Genomic DNA, 24,153 nt, shown 5'->3' on the forward strand with positions numbered 1-24,153 from the left:
GCAGAGCGCACGCCCGAGCGCGAGGGAGGGGGCAGAGCGCACGCCCGAGCGCGAGGGAGGGGGCAGAGCGCACGCCCGAGCGCGAGGGAGCGGGCAGAGCGCACGCTCGAGCGCGAGGGAGCGGGCAGAGCGCACGCTCGAGCGCGAGGGAGGGGGCAGAGCGCACGCCCGAGCGCGAGGGAGGGGGCAGAGCGCACGCTCGAGCGCGAGGGAGCGGGCAGAGCGCACGCTCGAGCGCGAGGGAGGGGGGAGCGGGCAGAGCGCACTCTCGAGCGCGAGGGAGGGGGGAGCGGGCAGAGCGCACGCTTCAGCGCGAGGGAGGGGGGAGCGGGCAGAGCGCACGCTCGAGCGCTAGGGAGGGGGGAGCGGGCAGAGCGCACGCTCGAGCGCGAGGGAGGGGGGAGCGGGCAGAGCGCACGCTCGAATACGGGAGACGGGGAGCAGGGAGACTGCACGCTCAAGTGTGCGAGGGAGAGAGAGGAGAGTGCATGCACAAGAGGGGGAGGGATAGAGAGAGCAGGGAGAGTGCGTGCGTGTGCAAGAGAGAGCGTGGAGAGTGCGTTCGTGTCAGGGAGAGAGAAAGAGAAGAGAGAGTGCGTGCACGAGAGCGAGAGTGAGCAGCGTACAAGAGAGTGGGGAGAGTGCGTGCATGCGTGGGAGCGTGCTAGAGAGAGAGAGAGAGAAAGAATGGGGAGAGCGTGCGCGAGTGAGAGGGAGAGAGAAAGAGAGGCCGCGTGAGCGGGAGGAGGAGAGAGGGAGAGAGAGCATGCACGAGGTGGGGTGGGGGGCGGGCGAGCAGGAGGTGGGGAGGGGGAAAAGGAATCCAGCTCTCCTGCATCACTCCTAATATTAAACTAACTTGTGAGCAAAAGAAGCAGCAACACTCATCCAATTAAAAATGACAAAAAGACTTAAGTACTTTTTTGCATAAGAGAATTCGGGATAATGAATAAGAAATTGAAAACACTTCTGTATGTTTGTACCTATTGCACAAGACAAACATTTTTTGTGGTTTAACTCTTCAGCATAATAAGAAGAATGTTTCTAAAGGCTTCCATCAATATTCTTGGGAGGTCGAAAGGGTTCTGTGGCCAAAGAAGTTTAGGAAACACTGATTAAGTCACGTTACAGGTCTGTATAATTCAATGTCATGTTATTTTTACTATTTTCTTAGAGTGGAACACCAGAGTCAACAGGCAACACGTTCCCAGACTGCTCCCAACCTTTCAGTGACCTTGAGGAAAGATTGATCTACAACTCATGTTTACTTGCTTGCCGATTCTTTTTTAAGTTATTCCTGGGAAAATATTTTGTGTCGATCTGGCTTATTTGGCTAGGTAAAGTTATTAACATTTAATTGTCTGTATATTTTTCAAACGAAATCTTCAGCCAAGTTTTTTTATCTTCTCCATTCCATTGGAGAAATTATGCCTTCACACCATAATTATTTCCAACTCATTGCAGCATGGGAAGAATTTTTTGTCCATGCATTCATGGGGTGTGGATGTCGTTGGCCGGGCTAGCAGTTATTGGCAGGGCCAGCGTTTATTGCCTATCCCTAATTGCCCTTGAGAAGGTGGTGGTGAGCTGCCTTCCTAAACCACTGCAGTCCATGTAGTGTTGGTACACCAAGAATGCTGTTAGGGAGAGAGTTCCAGGATTTTGACCTAGCGACAGTAAAGGAACGGCGACATGTTTCCAAGTCAAGATGGTAAGTGCCTTGGAGGCGAACTTCGAGGTGGTAGTATTCCCATGTGTCTGCTGCCTTTGTCCTTCTAGATGGTAGCGGTCGTGATTTTGGAAGGTGCTGTCTAAGGGGCTTTGGTGAGTTCTTGCAGTGCATCTTGTTGACGGTACACACTGCTGCCACTGTGAGCTGGTGGTGGAGGGAGTGAATGTTTGTGGAAGGGGTGCCAATCAAGCAGGTTTCTTTGTCCTGGGTGATGTTGAGCTTCTTGAGTGTTGTTGGAGCTGCACTCATCCAGGGAAGTGGAGAATATTCAATCACACTCCTGACTTGTAGATGGTGGATAGGCTTTGGGGAGTTAGGAGGTAAGTTATTTGCTGCAGGATTCCGAGCCTCTGACCCGCTCTTGTAGCCACAGTATTCATATGGCTAGTACAGTTCAGTTTCTGGTCAACGGTAACTCCCAGGATGTTGATAGTGGGGCACTCAGTGATGGTAATACTACTGAATGTCAAAGGGTTAGATTCTCTTGTTGGAGATGGTCATTGCCTGGCACTGGTGTGAATGTTACTTGCCATTTGTCAGCCCAAGCCTGGATATTGTCCAGGTCTTGCTGCATGGAGACATGGGCTGCTTCAGTACCTGGGGAGTTGCGAATGATGCTGAACATTGTACAATCATCAGCAACATCCCTACTTCTGAACTTATGATGATAGGGAGGTCATTGATGAAGCAGCCGAAGATGGTTGGCCCAAGGACACAACGCTGAGGAACTCTTACAGTGATGACCTGGAACTGAGATAATTGACCTCCAACAACCACAACCATCTTCATTTGTGCCAGATTTGAAACCCACCAGCAGAGATTTTTCCCTCTGAGCCCTACTGACTACAGCTTTGCTAGGGCTCCTTGATGCCACACTCAGTGAAATGCTGCCATGATGTCAAGGAAAATCACTCTCACTTCACCTCTGGAGTTCAGCTCTTTTGCCCATGTTTGAACCAAGGCTGTAATGCGGTCAGGAGCGAGTGACCATGGCGGAACCCAAACTGAGTGTTAGTGAGCAGATTATTGCTAAGCAAGTGCTATTTGATAGCACTGTTGATGACCCTTTCCATCACTTTACTGATGATCGAGAGTAGACTGATGGGGCGGTAATTGGCTGGGTTAGATTTGTCATGCTTTTTGTGTACAGGACATACCTGGGCAATTTTCAACATTGCTGGGTACATGCCAATATTGTAGCTGTACTGGAACAACTTGGCTAGGGGAGCAGCAAGTTCTGGAGCACAAGTCTTCAGTGTTATTGAGGGAATATTGTCAGGGCCCATTGCCTTTGCAGTATTCAGTGCCTTCAGCTGTTTCTTGATATCACGTGGAGTGAATCAAATTGGTTGAAGATTGGCATCTGTGATGCTGGGGGCCTCAGGAGGAGGCTGAGATGGATCATCCACTTGGCACTTCTGGCTGAAGATTGTTGCAAATGCTTCAGCCTTGTCTTTTGCACTGATGTGCTGGGCTCCCCCATCATTGAGGATGGGGATATTTGTGGAGATTGCTCCTCCAGTGAGTTATTTAATTGTCCTCCACCATTCACGACTGGATGTGGCAGGGCTTCAGGGTTTAGGTCTGATCTGTTAGTTGTGGAATCACTTAGCTCTGTCTATTACTTGCTGCTTATGCTGTTTGGTATGCAAGTAGTCCTGTGTTGTAGCTTCACCAGGTATGCCCTCCTGCATTCTTCATTGAACCAGGGTTAATCCCTTGCCTTGATGGTAATGGTAGAATGGGGGATATGCCAGGCCAGATTGTGGCTGAGTACAATTCTGCTGCTGCTGATGGCCCACAGTGTCTCGAGTTGCTAGATCTGTTCAAAATCTATCCCATTTAGCACGGTGTGCCACACAACGCTATATAGGGTATCCTCAATGTGAAGATGAGACTTCATCTGCACAAGGACTGTACTGTGGTCACTCCTACCGATAGCATCACAGACAGATGCATCTGCGATAGGCAGGTTGGTGAGGGTGAGGTTGGTGTTGGATGAGGATGTTGCTTCCCTTACCACCTGTTGCATAGCCAGCTTAGCATCTATGTCCTTTAGGTCTCAGCCAGCTAGGTCTGTAGTAGTGTAGTGCCACCAAGCCACTCTTGGTGATGGACATTGAAGTACACTCTACACCCTTGCCACCCTCAATGCTTCCTCCAAGTGGTGTTCAACATGGAGGAGTACTGATTCATCAGCTGAGGGATTTTGTGGGGTGGGGGGGGTGGAGGAGGCAGTACATGATAATCAGCAGGAGGTTTCCTTGCTCATGTTTGACCTGATGCCATGGGGTCTACATGGGGTCTGCAGTTGATGTTGAGGATTCCCAGGGCAACTCCCTCCCATATGTATAGCACTGTTCTGCCACCTCTGCTCAGTCTGTTCTGCCGGTGGGACAAGGCATACCCAGGGATGGTGATGGTGGCGTCTGGGACATTATCTGTAAGGTATGATTCTGTGAGTAAGACTATGTCACACTCTCCCAATTTTGGCACAAGCCCCCAGATGTTTTAGTAAGGACTTTGCATGGTCGGCAGGGCTGAGTTTGCCGTTGTCGCTTCCAGTGCCTAGTTTGATGCTGGGTGGTCCGTCCGGCTTCATTTCTTATCCAATTTTCTGATACAACTGGGTGGCTTGCTTGGTCATTTCAGAGGACACTTAATGGTCAATATGTAGGCCAGACCAAATGGGTTTTTACGACAATAGACAATGGTCGTCATTAGACTTTCAATTCCAGATTTTTGAATTCAAATTCTGCCAACTGCTGTGGTGGGATTCGAACCAGGGCCCCCAAAACATTATCCTGGGTTTCTGGATTATTCGTCCAGTGACAATATCACTACGCCACTGCCTCCCCAGCTCATAACCTTTCCAGAGTTTAGTTCATGAACACAATAAAACATGTTGGCTACAGTGCTTCTGCATTGCACAAAAGAGAATCAATAGTATCCTCCTTGGGTGGTACTGCAGTGTCACACAATCTGGTTGGTTCCACAGAAACATAATATCAGTTGTAAGTGTTTTTAGAACAAGAACGTGACACACCTCTAATGGGTATCATTTCAATTTTATAGAATTCAGTCAGTTTGCACAACCCGAACTCAGCCAATCATTTCCCTTCTAATCAGGGAGAGTCAAGAACGAGTGAGCTTTGCACATTTTTTACATTTGCACAATGCTGAAAAATGATGAATGGTGAAGTTGCAACTTGTTGAGCCTGTTCCCATTTTAAATTCCCACTTTAAAAATTATTATCTCTTAGAGAATGCTGAAACATGACAATCAATGACATTACCATCTTCGAATCCTACACTCTCAACATTCTGGCTCACCAATAACTCGAAGCTCAACTGGACCAGTCAAATAATTGCCTTGGCTATTAGAGCAAGTCAGATTTTGGATATTCTGAGGGTCACCGCCTAACTCCTGCAATCTTCTCTACTGACCACAAAGCATAAGTCAGGAGTGTGATGGAATACTCACCACATGCCTGGATGGGGGGGTGGGGGCAGGTACAACACTCAAGAAGTTCAACCTCACCCAGGAAAAAGAAGTTAGCTTTTGCCAATTCATGCACTAGCCTAAACCTCCACCCATTCCACCAGCATGTGCTGTGGCTGCAAGTTTGTACAATCAACATAATGCCCTACCATAACTTGCCAAGGTTTCTTTGGCAGCATCTCCCAAACCCACGACTGCCCCCACTTAGAGTGCATGGGATCATATCATCTATCAGTATCCCTTCAAATGTCACACCATCCAATTGGACACATATTGCCTTCATATTCATTGGGTCAAAATCCTAGAACTCCCTACCAAAAGCATTACTAGAACACATTCACCACACAGGTGCAAAGGTTGAAGGTCCACCATCTTCCATGGCAACTTGGGATGGGCAATAAATCTCAGTCTTACCAGTGAAGCCTATACCACAAAAATGAGTTTAAAGGAAAACAAGTCTGAACTAATCAATCTTCTGTATTGTTAAGTACTTTAGAAATGATAAATAAGAATGAGATTACACTACTTAACTTTATTAAAAATATGCTTTAATCCAAAATCAAAAAAAATATTAAACGTAGCTAAGTGGCAAGTGCAAACAACCTACCTACATTAGTATTAGCTTACCTACTCTCTGCACTCCCTTGCTCGACAGCATCAATCTCAAACAACTTATTTTCTTCCCATTTTTTGCGGATATCCTTCTCAATTCTCTTCAGGTAATCAACCTTAGCGGTTCCCTTGCGTTCCTGTAGAGGTGAAAATTCAAAAGATACTAAATGTTATTAGCTTTCCATATTATCAACATACAGATTTCTCATTGCTAGTCCATAAGCTGCCAGCCCTGGCTCAGTGAATAACTACATATAAAAGATCCTATGGCACCATTCGAGAAGCAGCAAGAAGGTTCACCTAGTGCTTTGATCACATTTATCCATAAACTAATGTTAACAAGAGGCTATTTAGTAATTTATCTCATTGCTGTATCTGTAGGGTTTTGCTGTATGCTAATAGACTGCTCCATTAATCTACAATAGCAATCACACTTCAGATGTACTTAGTTGTCATGAAGAGTTTTGCAATTTCCTGAGATTGCGAAAAGCAATATATAAATGCAAACTCTTCCTTCCATTTACATTTTTGCACAGGATAAAATGTCACAATGTAAAAATACCTTGAAGCCAATTCTCTTGGGAGATATAACGTCATGTGATTAGGCATTGTTTTTTTCCTCTCTCCACATTTTATTCACCACTTTGTCTAATCTCTCTTACCAGCTCAAGGCCTGCTACAGAATTACTTCACAGTGATAATGCTAACATCAAATTAAGGTAATAGGCACACAATCGTGGCACCTCAACACTGTAAAACGCTCCTTAAACTTCTCCACCTCTCACTCTTCCTTTAAGACTCTCTTTAAAACCAATCCCTTTGACCAAGATTTTGGTCATTTGTCTAATATCTCATTAAATAGCTCAGTGTCAAATTCTGTTTGATAACAGTCATGTGAAGCACCTTGGAATGTTTTATTAGATTACAGGTGCTACCTAAATACAATTGTTGTTGTGGTGATCAAGTTCACTTTCAGTAAGTCCAGTTCATTAGATTTTGGAAGTGATGGTGTTTTTTGAGAGAAGGGAGACTCAACAAAGATCTTCTTAAATAAATTTTACAGACAATAATCATAATATAAATGAAAACTTTTGAATTATGAACTAAAACTGAAAAATGTTTGTTCTACAATGCCTGGTTGAAACAAAGACCTGAAAAACATAGAAAATAGGAGCAGGAGTAGGTCATTCGGCCCTTTGAGTCTGTGCCACCATTCAATATGATCATGGCTGATTGTCTACCTCAATGCCATACTCCCGCACTCTCCCCATTCTCCTTGACACCTTTCAAGTCCAGAAATCCATCTATTTCCTTCTTAGGTATATTCAGTGATTAGGCCTCCACAGCCCTCTGTGGTACAAAATTCCATAGGTTCACCACCCTCTGAGTGAAGAAGTTTCTCCTCATCCCAGTCCTAAATGGTCTACCCTATATTCTGAGACTGTGACCCCTTGTTCTAGACTCCCAGCCAAAGGAAATATCACCCCTGCATCCAGTCTGTCCATCCCTGTCAGGATTTTATATGTTTCAATAAGATCTCCTCTCATTCTTCTAAACTCCAGTGAATACAGGCCGAGTTGGCCCACTCTCTCCTCATACAACAATCCTGCCATTCCAGGAATCAGTCTGGTGAACCTTCGCTGCACTCCCTCTATGGCAAATATATTCTTTCTTAGGTAAGGAGACCAAAACTGCATGCAATACTCCAGCAGTGCTCTCGCCAAGGCCCTGTACAGCTGCAGTAAGACTTCCTTGCTCCTGTACTCAAGTCCACTTGCAATCAAGGCTAACATAACATTTGCTTTAACTGCTTGCTGCATCTGCATGCTTGCTTTCAGCGATTAGTGTACAAGGATACCCAGGTCCCTTTGTACATCCACATTTCCCAATTTATCATCATTTAAATAATACTCTGCCATTTTGCTTTTCCTACCAAAGTGGATAACTTCACACTTATCAACATTATACTGCACCTGCCATGTATTTGCCCATTCACTCAACCTGTCTAAATCACCTTGAAGCCTCTTAACACCCTCCGTATCGCTTACGTTCCCACCACGTTTTGTGTCGTCAGCAAACTTGAAGATATTACATTTGGTTCCCTCATCCAAATTATTGATATAAAGTGAATAGCTGGGGCCCAAGCACTGAGCCCCGCGGTACCCCATTAGTCACTGCCTGCCACTCCGAAAAAGACCCGTTTATTCCTACCATGTTTGCTGCCTGCTAACCAATTTTCAATCCGAGAGCAATAACTATGAGATTCATTGTGAGTAAATGTGCTTTACCACAACTATAATAACAAGGTGCAACACAACATGCAGAAGGGGACTATTGGATTTTGAGAAAGGGTTTGTGGTACGCAACCTCTCAAATGTTATTTAGGAGGTTATAGCAGGATACTTCAATAAACATGATTTGGTCAGGCACAGTAAATAAGGCCCTGTGAAAGAGAAATTGTGTTTAATTAATCTGTTCCTGAGATTTTTTGATGAAGGAACATTCAAGGTGGACAAAAGGGAACCGATAAATGTGGAGAACTTGGATTTCCAAAAGGCATTTGGTAAGGTGCCACATCAAAGGTTACTACACATGGTGTAATGGGTTACTAAGAGCACACGGTGTTAGGGGTTACAAATTAGCATGGTTGGCTAACAGGAAGCAGAGAGTTGGGATAAACGGATCTTCTTTGGATTGGTAAGCTGTAACTAGTGGAGTGCCACAGGGATAAGTGCTGGGTCCTCAACTATTTACAATCTATATCAAGGACTTGGATAAAGAGAGCGAAAGTAGCTAAATTTGCCGATGACACCAAGGTAGTTGGAAAGTAAGTTGCCACAAGGAGGTACAGAGTCTGCAAAGTGATATAAACAGGTTAAGGGAGTGGGCAAAAATTTGGCAGCTGGAGTATAATGTGGGAAAATGTGAACTTGTCCACTTTAGCAGGAAGAATAGAAAAGCAGTATACTATTCAAATAGAGAAACGTTGCAGAACTCAGAGGTATCAGAGGCATAGAGGGATGGATCTAGGTGTCCTGGTTCATGACTCATGAAGTTAATATGCAGGTACAGTAAGCGATTAGAAAGGCAAATGGAATGTTGGCATTTATTATAAGAGGAATGGAATATAAAAGTAGGGAAGTTTTGCTACAGCTGTTCGGGGCATTGATGAACCACATCTGGAATACTCCCTCAACTGATGAATCGGTGCTCCTCCATGTTGAACGCCACTTGGAAGAAGCACTGTGGGTGGCAAGGGCACAGAGTGCACTCTGGGTGGGGGACTTCAATGTCCAGCACCAAGAGTTGTTCGGTTGTACCACGACTGATCAAGCTGGCTGAGTCCTAAATGACATAATTGCCGGGTCTGCAGCAGGTGGTGAGGAAACCAACAAGAGGGAAAAACATATTTGACCTCATCCTCACTAACCTGCCTGCCGCAGATACATCTGTCCATGACAGCATTGGTAGGAGTGATCACCAGGCAGTCATTGTGGAGACCAAGTCCCGCCTTCACATTGAGGATACTCTCCATCGTTTTGTGTAGCACTACCATCGTGCTAAATGGGATAGATTTTGAACAGATCTAGCAATTCAAGACTGGGAATCCATGAAGCGCTCTGGGCCATCAGCAGCAGCAGAATTGTACTCAAACACAATCTGTAACCTCATGGCCCAGCATATCCCCCACTCTACCATTACCATCAAGACAGGGGATCAGCCCTGGTTCAATGAGGAGTGAAAGTGGGCACGCCAGGAGCAGCACCAGGAATACCTAAAAATGAAGCTCTAACACAGGACTACATGCGTGCCACAGAGCATAAGCAGCAAGTGATAGGCAGAGCTAAGTGATCCCATCACCAGATCTAAGCTCTGCAGAAACAGAAATACCTGGAAAAACTCTAAGCTCTGCAGTCTTGTCACATCCAGTCGTGAATGATGGTGATTAAACAACTCACTGGAGGAGGCGGCTCCACAAATATCCCCACCCTCAATGAAGGAGGAGCTCGGCACATCAGTGCAAAAGTTAAGGCTGGAGCATTTGCCACAATCTTCAGCCAGAAATGCCGAGAGAATGACCCATCTCGGCCGCCTCTGGAGGTCCCTAGCATCGCAGATGCCAGACTTCAGCCAATTCAATTCACTCCATGTGATAGCAAGAAACAGCTGAAGGCACTGGATACTGCAAAGGTTATGGGCCCTGACAATATTCTGGCAATAGTACTGAAGACTTGTGCTCCAGAGATTGCCGCGCCCCTAGCCAAGCAGTTCTATTACAGCTACAACACTGGCATCTACTCAGCTATGTGGAAAATTGCCCAGGTATGTCCTGTACACAAAAAGCAGGACAAATCCAACCCGGCCAATTATTGCCCCATCAGTCTACTCTCCATCGTCAATAAAGTGATGGAAAGGGGTCACCAACAGTGCTATCAAGTGGCACTTACTGAGCAATAACCTGCTCACTGACATCCAGTTTGGGTTCCGCCAGAGGTACTCAGCTCCTGACCTAATTACAGCCTTGGTTCAAACATGAACAAAAGGGCTGAACTCCCAAGGTGAGGCGAGTGACTGCCCTTGACATCAAGTCAACATTTGACCAAGTGCAGCATGAAGGAGCCCTAGCAAAACTGGAGTCAATGGGAATTGGGGGAAAATCTCTCCACTGGTTGGGGTCATACCTAGCACAATGGAAGATGTTTGTGGTTGTTGGAGGTTAATCATCTGAGCTCCAGGACATCACTGCAGGAGTTCCTCAGGGTAGTGTCCTCGGCTCAACCATCATCAACTGCTTCATCAATGACCTTCCTTCCATCATAAGGTCAGAAGTTGGGATGTTTGCTAATGATTGCACTATGTTCAGCATCATTTGCAATTCCTCAGATACTGAAGTACTCCATGTCCAAATGCAGCAAGGCCTGGACAATACCCAGGCTTGGGCTTACAAGTGGCAAGTAACATTCATGCCACACAAGTGTCAGGCAGTGACAATTTCCAACAAAAGAAAATCCAACCATCGAACCTTGATGTTCAATGGCATTACCATCACTGAGTTTCCCCCACAATCAACATCCTTGGGGTTACCATTGATCAGAAGCTGAACTGGATTAGCCATATAAATACTATGGCTACGAGAGCAGGTCAGAGGCCAGGAATTGTGTGATGGCAATTCACCTCCTGACTCCCCAAAGCCTGCCAACCATCTACATGACAAGTCAGGAGTGTGATGGAATACTCCCCACTTGCCTGGATGAATGTAGCTCCCACAACATTCAAGAAGCTTGACACCATCCAAGAAAGTGCAGCCCGCTTGATTGGCACCACATCCACAAACATTCGCTCCCTCCACCACCAATGCACCATAGCAGCAGTGTGTACCATCTACAAGATGCACTGCAGGAACTCACCAAGGCTCCTTCGACAACATCTTCCAAACCCATGACCACTATCATCTAGAAGGACAAGGACAACAGATAGATGGGAACACCACCACCTGGAAGTTTCCCTCCAAATCGCTCACCATCCTGACTGGGAAACATATCACCGTTCCTTCACTGTCGCTGGGTCAAAATCCTGGAGCTCCCTCCCTAACAGTACTGTGGGTGTACCTACACCACATGGACTGCAGCAGCTCAAGAAGGCAGCTCCCCACTACCTGCTCAAGGGCAACTAGGGATGGCCCAGCCAACGAAGCCCACATCCCGTGAATGAATAAAGAAAAAGTCAGATAGGTAAACACAAAAAGGTCCTACAAATGATTATTAGCTAAATGACCTATTAATCTTCATTGAGTGGTGAAGAGGAGGCCAGCCCACAAAAAGCTTCCCTGCTATTCTGCAAATAGTGCCACTGGATCTTTACTGTTCTGCTGCATAACAGGTCATTGAGGTAACAGTACCTCAAACAAATACAACACCCCATCATTACCACATTAAAGTATAAATCTGGAGCACATGCTCAACTCCTGGGATTGAACATACAATGTTGTGCATCAAGGTGGTGTTGGTATTATGAAGTGACTTTCACAACTTCAGGGCATCCCAAAGCATTCTACAGTCAAGGAAGTACTTTTAAAGCGCAGTCCCTGTTGCAAAGTTTGGAATCATAGCATCTCCCTTGTGCACAGCAAGTTCCCGCAAACAACAATGTGATAATGGCCAGATGATCAGTTTAACGTCTCATCCGGCAGGACAGCAGCTCCGACAGTTCAGCGCTCCCTCAGTATCGCACTGGAGGGTCAGCCTCAATTTCCGTGAAGTCTCTGGCGTGGGACTCGAATCCAGGACCTGATGACTCAAGAGTGCGGCCAACTGAGCTGCTACCGCTGAGGGTGGGCTCAACAAGTCTTACCGAACTCAGGACCACCCAAAGATTCCCAGAGAATGTCCCTCCTGCGGGGCTTGGCGACATGTCAAGTGCACTCACTCCCCCACCGGCCTGTTAGACAGGGTGAGGAGCGGGACTTTCACTCGAAAACCCCCTCATGCTCAGACCCTCCATATAAGATCGCTTATAATAACGGACAGGGGCGGTCACAACAATAAAAAAAAAACACGTGTGCATTAGGACTCTAGAAGGTGAACACTCACCGTCATGTCCAGTCTTTTGCCAGATGCCAGGCTTCACTCACTCACCGTATGGGAGAACGAGATCGGTGGGGGGTGGGGGGGAAAGGGCCGAGCGGCTCTACAAAACGCGCGTGCGCAGCGCTATCGAGCGGCATGCTGGGAGATGTAGAGTTTTTGCTCTAGGCTTTAACCGGTCACCACGCGGCTCCAGTCACATATATATATATATATATATATATATATAGAGCCTACAAATCCCAGAACACACTGCGAACAGTCCGTCACCTCTACCCTTCCTCCAGCCCCTAGCTCACCACCATTACCTTCCCTTCCCCTCTCCACCCCAAGCTCGCCGGTAAGAAGCTGTCATTCTAACAAATACAGTTCAGTAATTTCAATAGTTACTGGTGATTATCGCTATCGTTCATCGCAGCTTTTATATGTGTTCAGAGAGGGGAGGGTATGTGTTAGGTTTTATGACAGTGTCGTAAAACCACTCTCACTTCTGGCCAGAGAGGCAATGCCTGGATTAAACCTGAGAGTCTCACACATGGGCTCACAGAATATTTAATTGGAAGAAACAAAAACAGAAAAAGGTGGAAAAACTCAGCAGGTCTGACAGCATCTGTGGAGAGGGAAACAGAGTTAACGTATCGATCTGTATGACCCTTCTTCATTTAACTAGAAGAGTTTGTGAATTGATTTGTTAATCAGGGAAGAACTTGGAGATGGCATTTTTGACCATATTTTGAAGTGCACTAGGTTAATATTCAATAATACTAATTAATATTACAGAGGGTAAGCACTGCATGAATTCAAGGGCAGAGTTGTCCCCTGCACTAGTTTTGATTGTCTGGATTGGTCAGAGAGGAATTTTGCTGATTCCACCCTCCTGCAGCCCCAGATTGGCCTATGTTTTTATCTGTTTTTTTCTTTCCTCTCCCTGGTTGTTGCATGTTTTTTGAGTGGTGAACATATGTGTTGTGACAAAGAAGGGGCAGGATTTTTAGGTCCCAATGTAGCTGGAGACACGATGGGTGGGAAAATTGGCACATGTGTTGGTTTTATGTTGCCATTCCTGCTACCAGCGATTTTCTTCTCTACAGGAGAAGGTGGCACTTGGTGACCTACCAGATTTGGGAACAATGCCAATTAATCTTGTTAGCGACCTCATTGTCAGCCAGTTTGGGATTTTGATGGCGCATGAATTGCATGCTGGATCAGGGACTGACTAGGTGCGTGGAGGTGACAACACAGCAGAGAGGCAGTCATGGCTGCATCATCAACTTGGGTGTGCCTACAAAAGGGAGCACTGCTAAGAGGGATACTCAGTCCCTCTGTACACCACTCAGTACACAGGTGCCATCAGTTGTCTGGAGGTTGCAGGGAGAGTGGTCTGTACGCATTTGGTTAGGGAGCAGTGGCCCCTCTAGCATCACAGGGACAAAAGAGGAAGGGTTTCAGATATTATTGTGAGTGCAACTGAGTGTAAGTAAGGCAACAACCGGTAATAAGAGCATAATTCTCAGATATTGTGTTCAATGGTGATGAGCAACATCAGCAGCAGAGCCAGAGCTCTGCATGAGAAAGGTAGAGGAGAGGGGCAGAAAGGCAACAGAGACCTTGGTGTACGGCCAAAGAAGGAGCTAACTAGACATGCCCAAAAGCCAGTGCCACTGGAGACCGCATCTTTCCAGATTATCGCTGAGATTTGTGCCCTTGTCGCAAAACACCTCACTTGCCCTGCCAGTAGTTGTCAAAAGTCACTGTGCCATTGAACTTCTTTGACTTTGGCTCTTTCCAAGGATTAGCTACAGACCTTGGTGGTCTCCTGCAAGCGACAGCATACCATTGCATCCTGCAGGTCACTGATGCTCTCTTCTGTGATCTGGGCAGTTCACCGAATTTTGGATAGGTGAGGTCTCACAAGCACAGTGGGATTTACCCTTGTCACTGGATTCGCCTGGGTGCAGGGTATCATCGATTACATCCATATGGCCATCAAGGTGCTAAGTGACTGGCCAGTGAGAATCATCAACAGGAAGGGCTTCCACTTTCAACGTGTAATTGATCTGTGGCCACAAGAGTTACATGCAAGTGCTTGTTTCCTGGCAGTTGTCATGATGCCTTTATACTCTGGTTGTCCAGGGTACCATTTCGCCCCCAAATTCTGTGGTTGGATTCTAATGGACAAGGGATATGCTTAAAGAGTTGGCTACTCACCTCTTGATATGACCACAAGACAGAGGCACAGAAGCAGTACAAGCACAGACATTGAATAGGCCATCGAGCTTCAGAAGATGTGGTTCCAGTGCCTGGACCAATCAAATAGCACACCCTGCAGTACATTCTTGCAAGGTTCTTTCACATTGTGGTGGCCTGTTGTGCTATTCATAGTGTGGCCCTTCAGAGAGGTCTGGACCCTTAAGAGGGTGAGGCCCTGGAATCATACAGTTCAACAGAGGACGTGAAAAGGGAGGAAGAAGAGGAAGGTACAGAACAAAAAGATGCTCGGACTGCCTTCTACGTGAATTGGCCTTGCACAGAAATCGAGGATCTAGTGAGGGAGCCATCAAAATCAGGGATCATCTGAATAGGCATGTTCTAGGTGAGCCCTTCTAACCCAGGAGGATGGCGTGGTCTATGATTCACTTTGAACTGCCTGTGAGGACATTTACATTGAAGATGCTGCCTTGGATGGATTCATTCTCACTGCAATGAATGAGGCACTTCTGACCAGCAATCTCACTGTCCTATTGGACAAAGACTTGTGCTTCCCTTCACTACTCCATCCCTCATTTCCAGTTTCATGTATGTCTGCTTGCGGCTGAGATGCATATGGTGGTTTTCCTTGTCATGAAGGTACCAGCATAGGCAATCTCCATCACAGTGTCCTGCTGTATTGATGGCCCTTCAGTCAGAGGGGCCAAGGAGACCGTCAATGATTGTTTCCCATTAGGGGTGGCTCCCTCATCTTCCTTGGTGACTAGATAGGGTGTAACTGGCATCCAGTCCAAAGGTCTTTGTGCTATTGGCACCTCTGGTCAATGCGACAGAGCATTGCATGCAGTCTTTGCATGCCAGTGCACTGCTCCTGCATCCACTCATTGCTACTGTAAATTGCACTCCGTGAGGTTGGCCACCCTCTCATTAGAGGAGCTCATGCGTTCAAAGCCCTAAGCCCATGAGCTGGATGCAGTCCTCGGTTCTCAATCTATGAGCCCACACTGCTTCATGGAACTCCTGACATGAGAACGCATTTCATGTTGCTGGTCTAAGTCGAGCCTCCTTTCTTGTGACTCCCGAGGCCCAGCATCTACTCCCAGCTAAGCATGGATGTGTCCATCCTCCATCATCAGAGGCAGCTGTGGGCATGCTTCTCTCACTCTCACTGGTGATCTTCTGTTCAACTAGTGCCACCCTTTCTGAGCACGCACAAGAATCCACAGATGTGAGTGTATCTGCACTGGTGGAGGATGAGCCTGCAAGACGTGCTGACTCTGCTGTCTCACTTTCTTCTGATGGTCTTGGGGCTGAGGCAGGATACAGGCGTTCGTCCTTTTTGGCAGGACGTGTAGGAGATGCAAGAAAGAGATCATAACATCTAGCCTTTGATAGCAGAAACCATTGCAGTGCTGAGGCTTCCTAATGCAGCTGAGTCTTTGGCGTGTTGTCAGGTGTGGAGGAGTGCATTCGACCCTTCATCTAAAGATTACAATAACATTTCACCCTCTTTTCTGGGTAAGCCCTTCTCTCCTTTCCCAACTTGCTCCTGCGGGGTCAGCAAGGCCTGCAAGAACAAAAGAGAGATCAATAAAACGTCAGACCTGAAACATTAACACTGTTTGCCCAGAGACTGCCTGACCTGCTGAGTTCCAGCATTTTTATTTTACCTCTGCCTTTCCTGCTGTCTCCCTGGTTTCTGCATCTCCTCTTTCAAACTTCAGCCTCAGTCAAGACTGCCTTGATGCCTTTTAAATTGGTCCTGCACTTGCAGTGTCCTGTACCCAATAGGCCACCCAGCCAACTAGCAGCCTGCCTCCGCAAAAATTGCAGGCTGTGACTATTTCTTCCCCACCCCGCCCCCACCCCAGGGGCAGGTCGAGACCTGGGAATGGTCCCAGTGTTGATATGGTTTCCCAACCCTGGTGGGAAAATCCTGCTCAAGACGTGGGACAGATTGGCTGCACGAGAGTGTCTTTAGCCATCCATTGTTGTTTTCTATGCATGTCTTGGTTGAAATTTAATTTTTGAAGCTAATAAATACTTAAGGAATGACTACAGAATAACAAAATAATGTTCAACATGGTTTTAATTTCTGTAGCTCAAAACTGGCAAAGGAATGATCCCAATATTATAAATGTGTTTAAAGCTGAATATATCCAGATATAAAACATGCCCAACCTTTAGAATAGCTACTACTAAAGTTATATAACTGCCATTGGTTAGTTTCTGCATAATTTTCTAGTGATTTTACCAAGACCAACTATTAGCATTTGTCATAGCTCAACATAATTATATCCTTGTTTGCAGTACTTTTAATCTGTTTTTAATTTTCAAGTCATGTCAGTTCACTTTGATGAAAGAAGTGGGACCGTGCGTTGTAAGACCCCATGGGGTGAATGGTATCAAACCATGGAAGAAGTTTTCATTGATGTCCAGGTTCCAGTTGGAACATCTGCAAAAGAAATCAAATGTAGCCTGGGGAGTAAAGATATCACATTGTCTGTCAAGGGGAAAGAGATGCTGAAGGTAAACAGATCCCTTACCTCTCCTGGTTCTTTCACTTCAAATGAGGCTGATTCATTTTGGTTTGAAAATCTAACCTAGTTGATGCATTTCATTTTTAAATGAACACACATGTGTCAGTTTAAATAGGTTTGTCATCTCACTTTTCTGATAATAGATCTGACATAATAGCTCCTGCCTCTTAATAGGGAGATACGGTAGAAATGCGAGGCTTTGAATTGACAACCTGATATTGAAACAGGACAACAAGACTATTGAAATACTGAAAAAAGAAACATTTTTCTCTGCAGATTCTGACATGCATGCTGTGTATTTCCCAATGTTCTGTTCTTATTTTAAAATACTATATTTTTCCCACCTCTCTTCTCATCTTGGGAAACATTAGTTGTTCATGAGAATTTTCATTGGAACTCCAGCCTTGATCCTGAGCTCTAATCTGTTTTAGACTTGGCAAAAGGTGGCAACCATACAGGCGAAAGATTGAGTACGATTACTTGTACAATTAGACATATACAGAGGAATCTAGTAATTCTTTAAAGAGACTGTTTGAATAAGTGCATGACGTGTATTGGCATGTAAACTATATAGAGTGCTATTCTACTTGCATGTAAAAAAAGAAAAAAATGGCATTCAGAAAGTGTTTCATGTTCTCTTGAACATCCTAAAATCTTTCATAGCCAGCTATAAAGTGTTATCATTGAAAGATAGCACCTCTGACAATGCAGCAATCTTCTAATACTGCACTGAAATGGTTTATTGTGTGTTCAAGTCCCAGACTAGGCCTTGAACTCAAAAATTTCTGACTTCAGCAAGACTGCTGTCATTGAGTCGAAATGACATGATATGTAAAATTAAAAAGGAGAAAATTGTTACCTTTTGTAAATTAAATCCTGATTTTATGCAGCACACTGGATTGTTATGGGTGAATCTCACTTGATTTTCAGGGGAAACTCTATGATTCTACTGTTTCTGATGAAGGAACCTGGACACTAGGTAGGGAACAATCTTAAAATGTTACCTTTAAAAATGATAAGCTTTTTCTGCCTTTAGCATTTCAGTATGAGAACATGTGATACCCCTCCACTCTGTATTTAAACAAAATATTTTTAAAGGACTAAAGAAATAAGGGAATTTAGAAATATATATTTTCAACTGTTATTTTCTTCCACCTCCAACGAAACATATACTTTCTGACAGAGGACAAGAAACAGGTGTGTATTGTGCTGAGGAAAAGTAACCGAGGAGCTGGGAACTGCTGGCCTTCATTGCTGGAAGGGCAGTATAATGCTGACCCCTTGCTGCAAGATGAAATGCAGAAGAAACTCACACTGGAAAGGTTCCAAAGGGAGGTGAGTATTGGTACCTGTTGCATAATTTGTATCTTGTATATATGCAGAGATAACTGCATATGACTGTACAGGCTTTATTCAGTGCTTAGAAATATCTGCTCCATACTTCTAGCTCTAGCTTCCAGCTCTTTCTACAACTTTATTCACATTTCTTTGAGTCCACACCCAAGCTTAACCATTCAAGTACAGTGAATCAGACTCACATAATCAAATGCAGAACAATTGAACACTAAAGTATCCTGCAAAATAAAGCTCCCTGGTTGGGTAATATCAGCAGGTTACAACTGGATCTGTTCTGTTGCCTAGGATCTTAAATAAATATGATGAGAAGAAGATGTAAAACAGACAAGTTAGTACAGAATACACTAATTACAAAACCTTCTGATGGCCAAAAAGCTAAGCTTGCCTCGGAAAATAGTTATAAATATCTGCATCTTAATAATCAGACATACTGTTTTTGCAATTTCTTAATTTCACTATTCACGCCCATTGTTTCTATCAGTGCCTTTGTGCCTGTGCAGCATGATTTGACTTTTGCAATTCTTCTGGAAGTGCACTGCACTAAAGATTGGAAATTATCCTTTTTTGGGAGTAAGGTGCAATACTAAGAGTTAAAAGTATTATAACTTTAGATTGATGGAGTGGCTCCCATATTCTTTGTAGTCAGTAGCCTACTAACTGTGACAACACGCAGAGTGAAGAATGGCCACTTGGCTGAAATACCAGAGGTGGTCTGTGGTATTTCCCCTTTATCCTCTTCTATGTATGAGCTTATGTTATGTACTATTCTCTAAGAAAATGACAATGTCATGGAGAGGCGAGAAAAACTGGCAGGGTGGAACTTGCTATTGTTGGGGAGCAGCATTACTCTGGAGGCAAAGATGTCAAATTTGATCACTTGACTGCCCCTTCCAGCCAGGGAGAGTGTGGAGAAGATGGAAAAGAGGAGAAGTTACAATTTCCTTAACAAAATGGGGAAAATTTGACACGGGCAACATGAGAGACAGGATGGATAAACTGACATTGATTGGGGGATGTGAGGCAGATGCGTTCAAGTAGTTGTAGACATGGTATTTCAGAAACATGAAGGGGATAACTTTGAGACAGAAAAAGTACTTTGGAGATGAGGAGTTGGAATCTTTGATACTGAGGATGAGATTTAAAGCAACAATATAGCAACGCAAATAATGAAAGAGGTCACAAAGCTGAAATTTTGCTTGACTTTTCAACTCTTGACACCCCACCCCACAACAGGCCCCTACCCATCCCAGCAAAGCTAATCAATCATTTATCCCTGCTGCGAATTGACATTTTTCAGCAGGCTAAGCCTTTTTCATTGTGACAAAGAAAGATGTTTCTGGAGATCACACTCAAAACTGAAGATTATTCATGTTGGAAAATCATAAACATGTAAAAACTTAATCAGTATAATGGGCTTTCATTTTCCTCCTACACAGCATCCTGGCTTTGACTTTAGTGGAGCTGACATTTCTGGAAACTATGCTGGTGGAGGTCCAGATTTCTCAAACCTGGGAAAGTGAGGAAGACTTAAAGACATGAAAAGTGGTGACTGAGTTGCTTCTACAGAACATTAATGGACTTTGAAAAGAACAGCACAGAAGACAAGCCTTTGAAGTGCATGAAGGACTTAATGACCCAAAACTTGCTGGGAAAATAAGGGCAAGTTCACAAAGCACACTGTTATTGGTGTTTAAATAACCCAGAAATTTGTGTTGAGGAAGAAATATGCCATGAGTTATGAACTGCTACAAATTGCTGGACAATTTGAAATGCACCATTGTTGGCCTTGCAAAAACAGGAGCTTGCTGTCACCCTCCCCTTGCATTTCAATAAGTTGCTGGATTTGTACCGTAAATGTAATGAAACACACCACTTAGAGTTCGGCAGCTATTTCACGTCAGAACCCTGTTAAATGGGGCACTCAAACTTGGAAACTCCGAAAGAGAACAATTAAGACTGGAGTCTCAACTCCTATGAGTATTAAATTGTCCTCAAAGGCTTTTCAAATTATATATATATATATTTTTAAAATTTTTTGCTTTACATTTGTCCCTTTTCTCCCTCTCCCAATCCCATCTTTATTCCTCTTTTTATGTCTTTGTACCTAATTTGGCTCGCATTCACCCTATTCCCTTCTCTGCCATGCACTGTTTCTTTCTCCTCTTAATTAGAACAATAAGATAAAGCAAATTTGACAAAAGTGCCCCCCTTTTTTTAAAGAGGCGCATAAACAATAAAACTGATCTTTTGTTTTTAAAAATAAAGGAAACGTAATTAAATTCAGAATATCATCTACAGTCTCGACAGTGCAGTCCTTGCAGTGCCCAATGGTCAGGGAAGGCCTGAAGTGTACTGATGGAAACTGTGTGCTCCTTCTCCAGGGCCACCCAGGTGCTGAAGAGAGGCAGCCAGAGCGTTCACCCCCCAAAGAGAGGCAGGCAGAGCGTTCACCCCCACTTTTTTGGCCCGTTTCTTTCGCTGTCCCTGTAAGATGGTCAAGTAGTTTACCATATTGCTGTTGGCATGTCATAATTGATTCCAGTAATTTGCGGCACTAAAATAATTGGAGATGAAGGTTGAGGAGAAAAATCCAATTCGTGCTGCTGGCCACAAAATGCCTGTCTCCAGCAAATTCTGGGCCACAGATATATGAGCTTTAAAATGAATTTTACTGCTTAAAAAATAAAATTCTGCACAAAAATTCATATATGGTTTCTTATTTATGTTATGTTTAATTCGGGTACACGTTTCTAAATTATTAGACGTTGTGCGAAATCTTGCGCCAATATTTTGAATTGTTCTGGTTTAGGTTGATCTGAACAGTTGCCTGAAAATTCTGATATGAAACCAGAAAATGCTGGAAATGCTCAGCAGGTCAGACAGCAGCTGTCTAGAGAGAAACGGAGTTAACTTTTCAGGTTGATGAATGATCTGAAACTTTAACTCTCTTTCTCTCTCTGCAGTTGCTGCTTGACCTGCTGAGTATTTCCAGCATGTTCTGGTTTTATTTCAGAGTTCTACATCTGCAGTATTTTGCTGTCGTGCCTCTGATCTTCAACATAAGAGGAATTCACCAAATATGTTATTTAACTTGATAAATCTTCAGCTAAAGGAGTTTGGGGAATAAAAAGCAAGGTGTGGTGTTATTTTGTGGTCTTCGTTTTTAATAAAAATTAAATAGTTCAGTTGTGTTTGCAGTGCCATGCCATGATGCTGTGAGAATTCCAGTTGGTAATACAATATTACAGCTTTCCACCCAAATAGGATTCCTGTTCCTTTTCTTCAATATTCCTGCTGGAATTATGGTCTTGGTTGTTCATTTTGATTTTTTTACAAAATAAAGTTTCAACTGCCCTGATAGAGCTCCCTCATCATTTCTGTACCATTTAACTGGAGCCTTCAAGCTAGTATACCGCAATCCTCTTGGTCTTCTGTAGAGGATTAATGCCATTCATTTTCTTTCCCCCATATTCTTTCATGGCATGTGGACGTTGCTGGCCGGGCCAGCATTGTTGTCCATCCCTAATGCTGTTGAAATGAGTGGTTTTCTAGGCCATTTCAGAGTCAACCATATTCCTGTGGGTCTGGAGTCACATGTAGGGCAGACCAGGTAAGGATGGCAGATTTCCTTCCTTGAAGGACGTTAGTGAATCAGATGGGTTTTTTAATAACAATCATAGTTTCATGGTGACCATTACTGAGACTAACTTTATACTCTTTAGGTATGAAACAGTAAAGTGGACTAATTGATCAAATTAACAAATTAAATTAAAGTGATAGGCCCTGAACGGGGCAAGGCTGTAATGCTACAGGAGAAAGTGTCCCTAGCTGAATTCATCTTGGAGTGTGTCGATAACCATTTAAGGATTGTAGCTAAACATCACAAGCAACATGCTTGCTTTAATTGAATCTGCAACCTTGGCACCATGCTCTAAACATCTGCCTTAAATTTTTAATTCCACCAGCTGCTGTGGTGGAATTTAAATCCATGTTCCCAGGGCATTAGCCTGGGCCTCTGGATTACCAATTCTTTTACATTACCACTACACCACCGTTTCCCAATAATAAAATCAGAATCAATTGTCCTTGTGTAATTATTATTGTTGTGCACTTTATGGAACATTCAGTGATGTGGAGGTTGAGATATTGGCTTTTCGCCTCTGGGACTTGAGCTCAAGTTCAACCCAGGCTAATGCTATGAAACCTTTTTGTCTGCAGGCTGTAAGTTCTGTGTGCAATACAAGTCTGGAAAGCTACAATCCAGTTCCTCATGGTATTTGCATACAATAGAAAACCTTGTAATTCAGTAGTAATCAGCATTTGTTTAAAAATCATTCATGATATGTGGGTGTCAGTGGTAAGGCCAGTGCTTATTGTCTATCTCCTAACTGCCCTTGAGAATCTCATCAAGCTGGTGTGGAAAATGGACATTTTAGTGTGGGTCAGGCAGCATTTTGCCTGAAATGTGGGGCAAAATCTTTGAACGATTGAAGAGGCAGATAGGCCTGCAATTTCCTGCCATCAGCCATCATGCCTCTAGACCATTTTGGAAAATCCTGGTTTTCCTGGGGGGAACAGCTACCTGCCTGTAAGCATCAAATAGCTACTTAGGCATCAAGGCCACTCTGATGATACCATCTGGCGGTGTCTTCTCTCTCCATCTACATCAGCAGATTCCACGTTAGATGGCAAAGCTGCTGACCTCTCAGGGCTGAAGGTCCAATAGGAGGTCCTCCAGCCTCAGAAGTCCATCCCTGCCCTTAATTGAATGGCAAGTGTGTTCACTGGCCACTAATTGGCCTGCTCTTCAAAAATTGCATCGGGCATCAGGCACCAATGCAATGTGGGTTTGGGACTCTTGAAATGTATCTGTCGTCAGGGTCCTGTGTCCAAAACTAAAATCCTGCCCGTTTACACAATTTCTCTCTCCACTATTTTAGTTATTTCCACTATTCTATGTTTTCAGAGCATTTTAATAGTCAAGTCCAGGGGTAACAAAGATATTAATGAAGTTAGGGTTTCAGCAGCAGATGAGTTCAGGTACGGTCAGAGATGGGTGATATTCCAGAGGTGGAAATAGAGAGCCTTGGTGGTGGACTGGAGTCTGAAGCCCACCTCAGCGTCAAATCAGCCACCAAGATTGCAAAAACTGTTTTTGATCTGGGGTATCAACCATGGGAATCATATTAAAGTTCAAAAGAGGATACAGAGAAAGTCAATTAAGATGATAAACTATATTAAGTGGTAGTTTGCAGGAGTGGCAATCCAGTGTTTGCATTTCAGTTAAATTGTAAATCTGCGTATTGCAGTTGGACGGTTCACTGCAGCACGACAATAATGTAAAAGCAAAATACTGTGGCTGCTGGACATCTGAAATAAAAACAGAAATGGTGGAAAACCTCAGCAGGTCAGGTGGAGGGAGAAACAAGAGTTAACGTTTCGAATCCGTATGACTCCCCCCTCACGATCACCAATGCAGAACGACACTGGTCAAATCAATGGTACTCTTGAGAGCAAAAACAGAATTACCTGGAAAAACTCAGCAGGTCTGGCAGCATCGGCGGAGAAGAAAAGAGTTGACGTTTCGAGTCCTCATGACCCCTTCGACAGAACTTGAGT

At 44.4% G+C, this 24,153-nt stretch overlaps 2 protein-coding genes across 7 annotated transcripts in view; one reads left to right on the plus strand and one right to left on the minus strand.

The window, feature by feature from the left end:
* lars1b (leucyl-tRNA synthetase 1b) overlaps positions 1-12,537 on the minus strand; it is an 84,229-nt gene extending 71,692 nt beyond the window's left edge. Inside the window, exons 1-2 of one of the 2 annotated variants that reach the window (XM_041193957.1) lie at positions 12,437-12,537; positions 5,862-5,983 (exon numbers count right to left, since the gene is read on the minus strand). In XM_041193957.1, the coding sequence (XP_041049891.1) occupies positions 5,862-5,983; positions 12,437-12,442 (128 nt within the window). In that variant the 5' untranslated portion in view covers positions 12,443-12,537. Of the gene's footprint in view, positions 1-5,861; positions 5,984-12,436 lie in introns of those variants that run through there. The other variant, XM_041193958.1, reaches the window with a different exon arrangement.
* Positions 12,538-12,725: 188 nt separating this feature from the next.
* Positions 12,726-21,239, plus strand: nudcd2 (NudC domain containing 2). Of its 5 annotated transcripts, none has more exons than XM_041192808.1 (5): positions 12,726-12,770; positions 16,977-17,167; positions 18,109-18,157; positions 18,362-18,513; positions 19,971-21,239. In XM_041192808.1, exons 2-5 carry the CDS (start codon positions 16,979-16,981, stop codon positions 20,052-20,054), a joined length of 474 nt encoding a protein of 157 aa, XP_041048742.1. In that variant the 5' UTR covers positions 12,726-12,770; positions 16,977-16,978; the 3' UTR covers positions 20,055-21,239. The 5 variants fall into 5 exon arrangements, with proteins under 5 accessions (XP_041048742.1, XP_041048747.1, XP_041048746.1 ...); XM_041192813.1 differs by lacking the exon at positions 12,726-12,770 and adding an exon at positions 12,778-12,798; XM_041192812.1 differs by lacking the exon at positions 12,726-12,770 and adding an exon at positions 12,927-13,028.
* The last annotated feature ends 2,914 nt before the right edge of the window (positions 21,240-24,153 follow it).

Source organism: Carcharodon carcharias, chromosome 8, assembly GCF_017639515.1.
Source record: "Carcharodon carcharias isolate sCarCar2 chromosome 8, sCarCar2.pri, whole genome shotgun sequence".
Classification (NCBI taxonomy): domain Eukaryota; kingdom Metazoa; phylum Chordata; class Chondrichthyes; order Lamniformes; family Lamnidae; genus Carcharodon; species Carcharodon carcharias.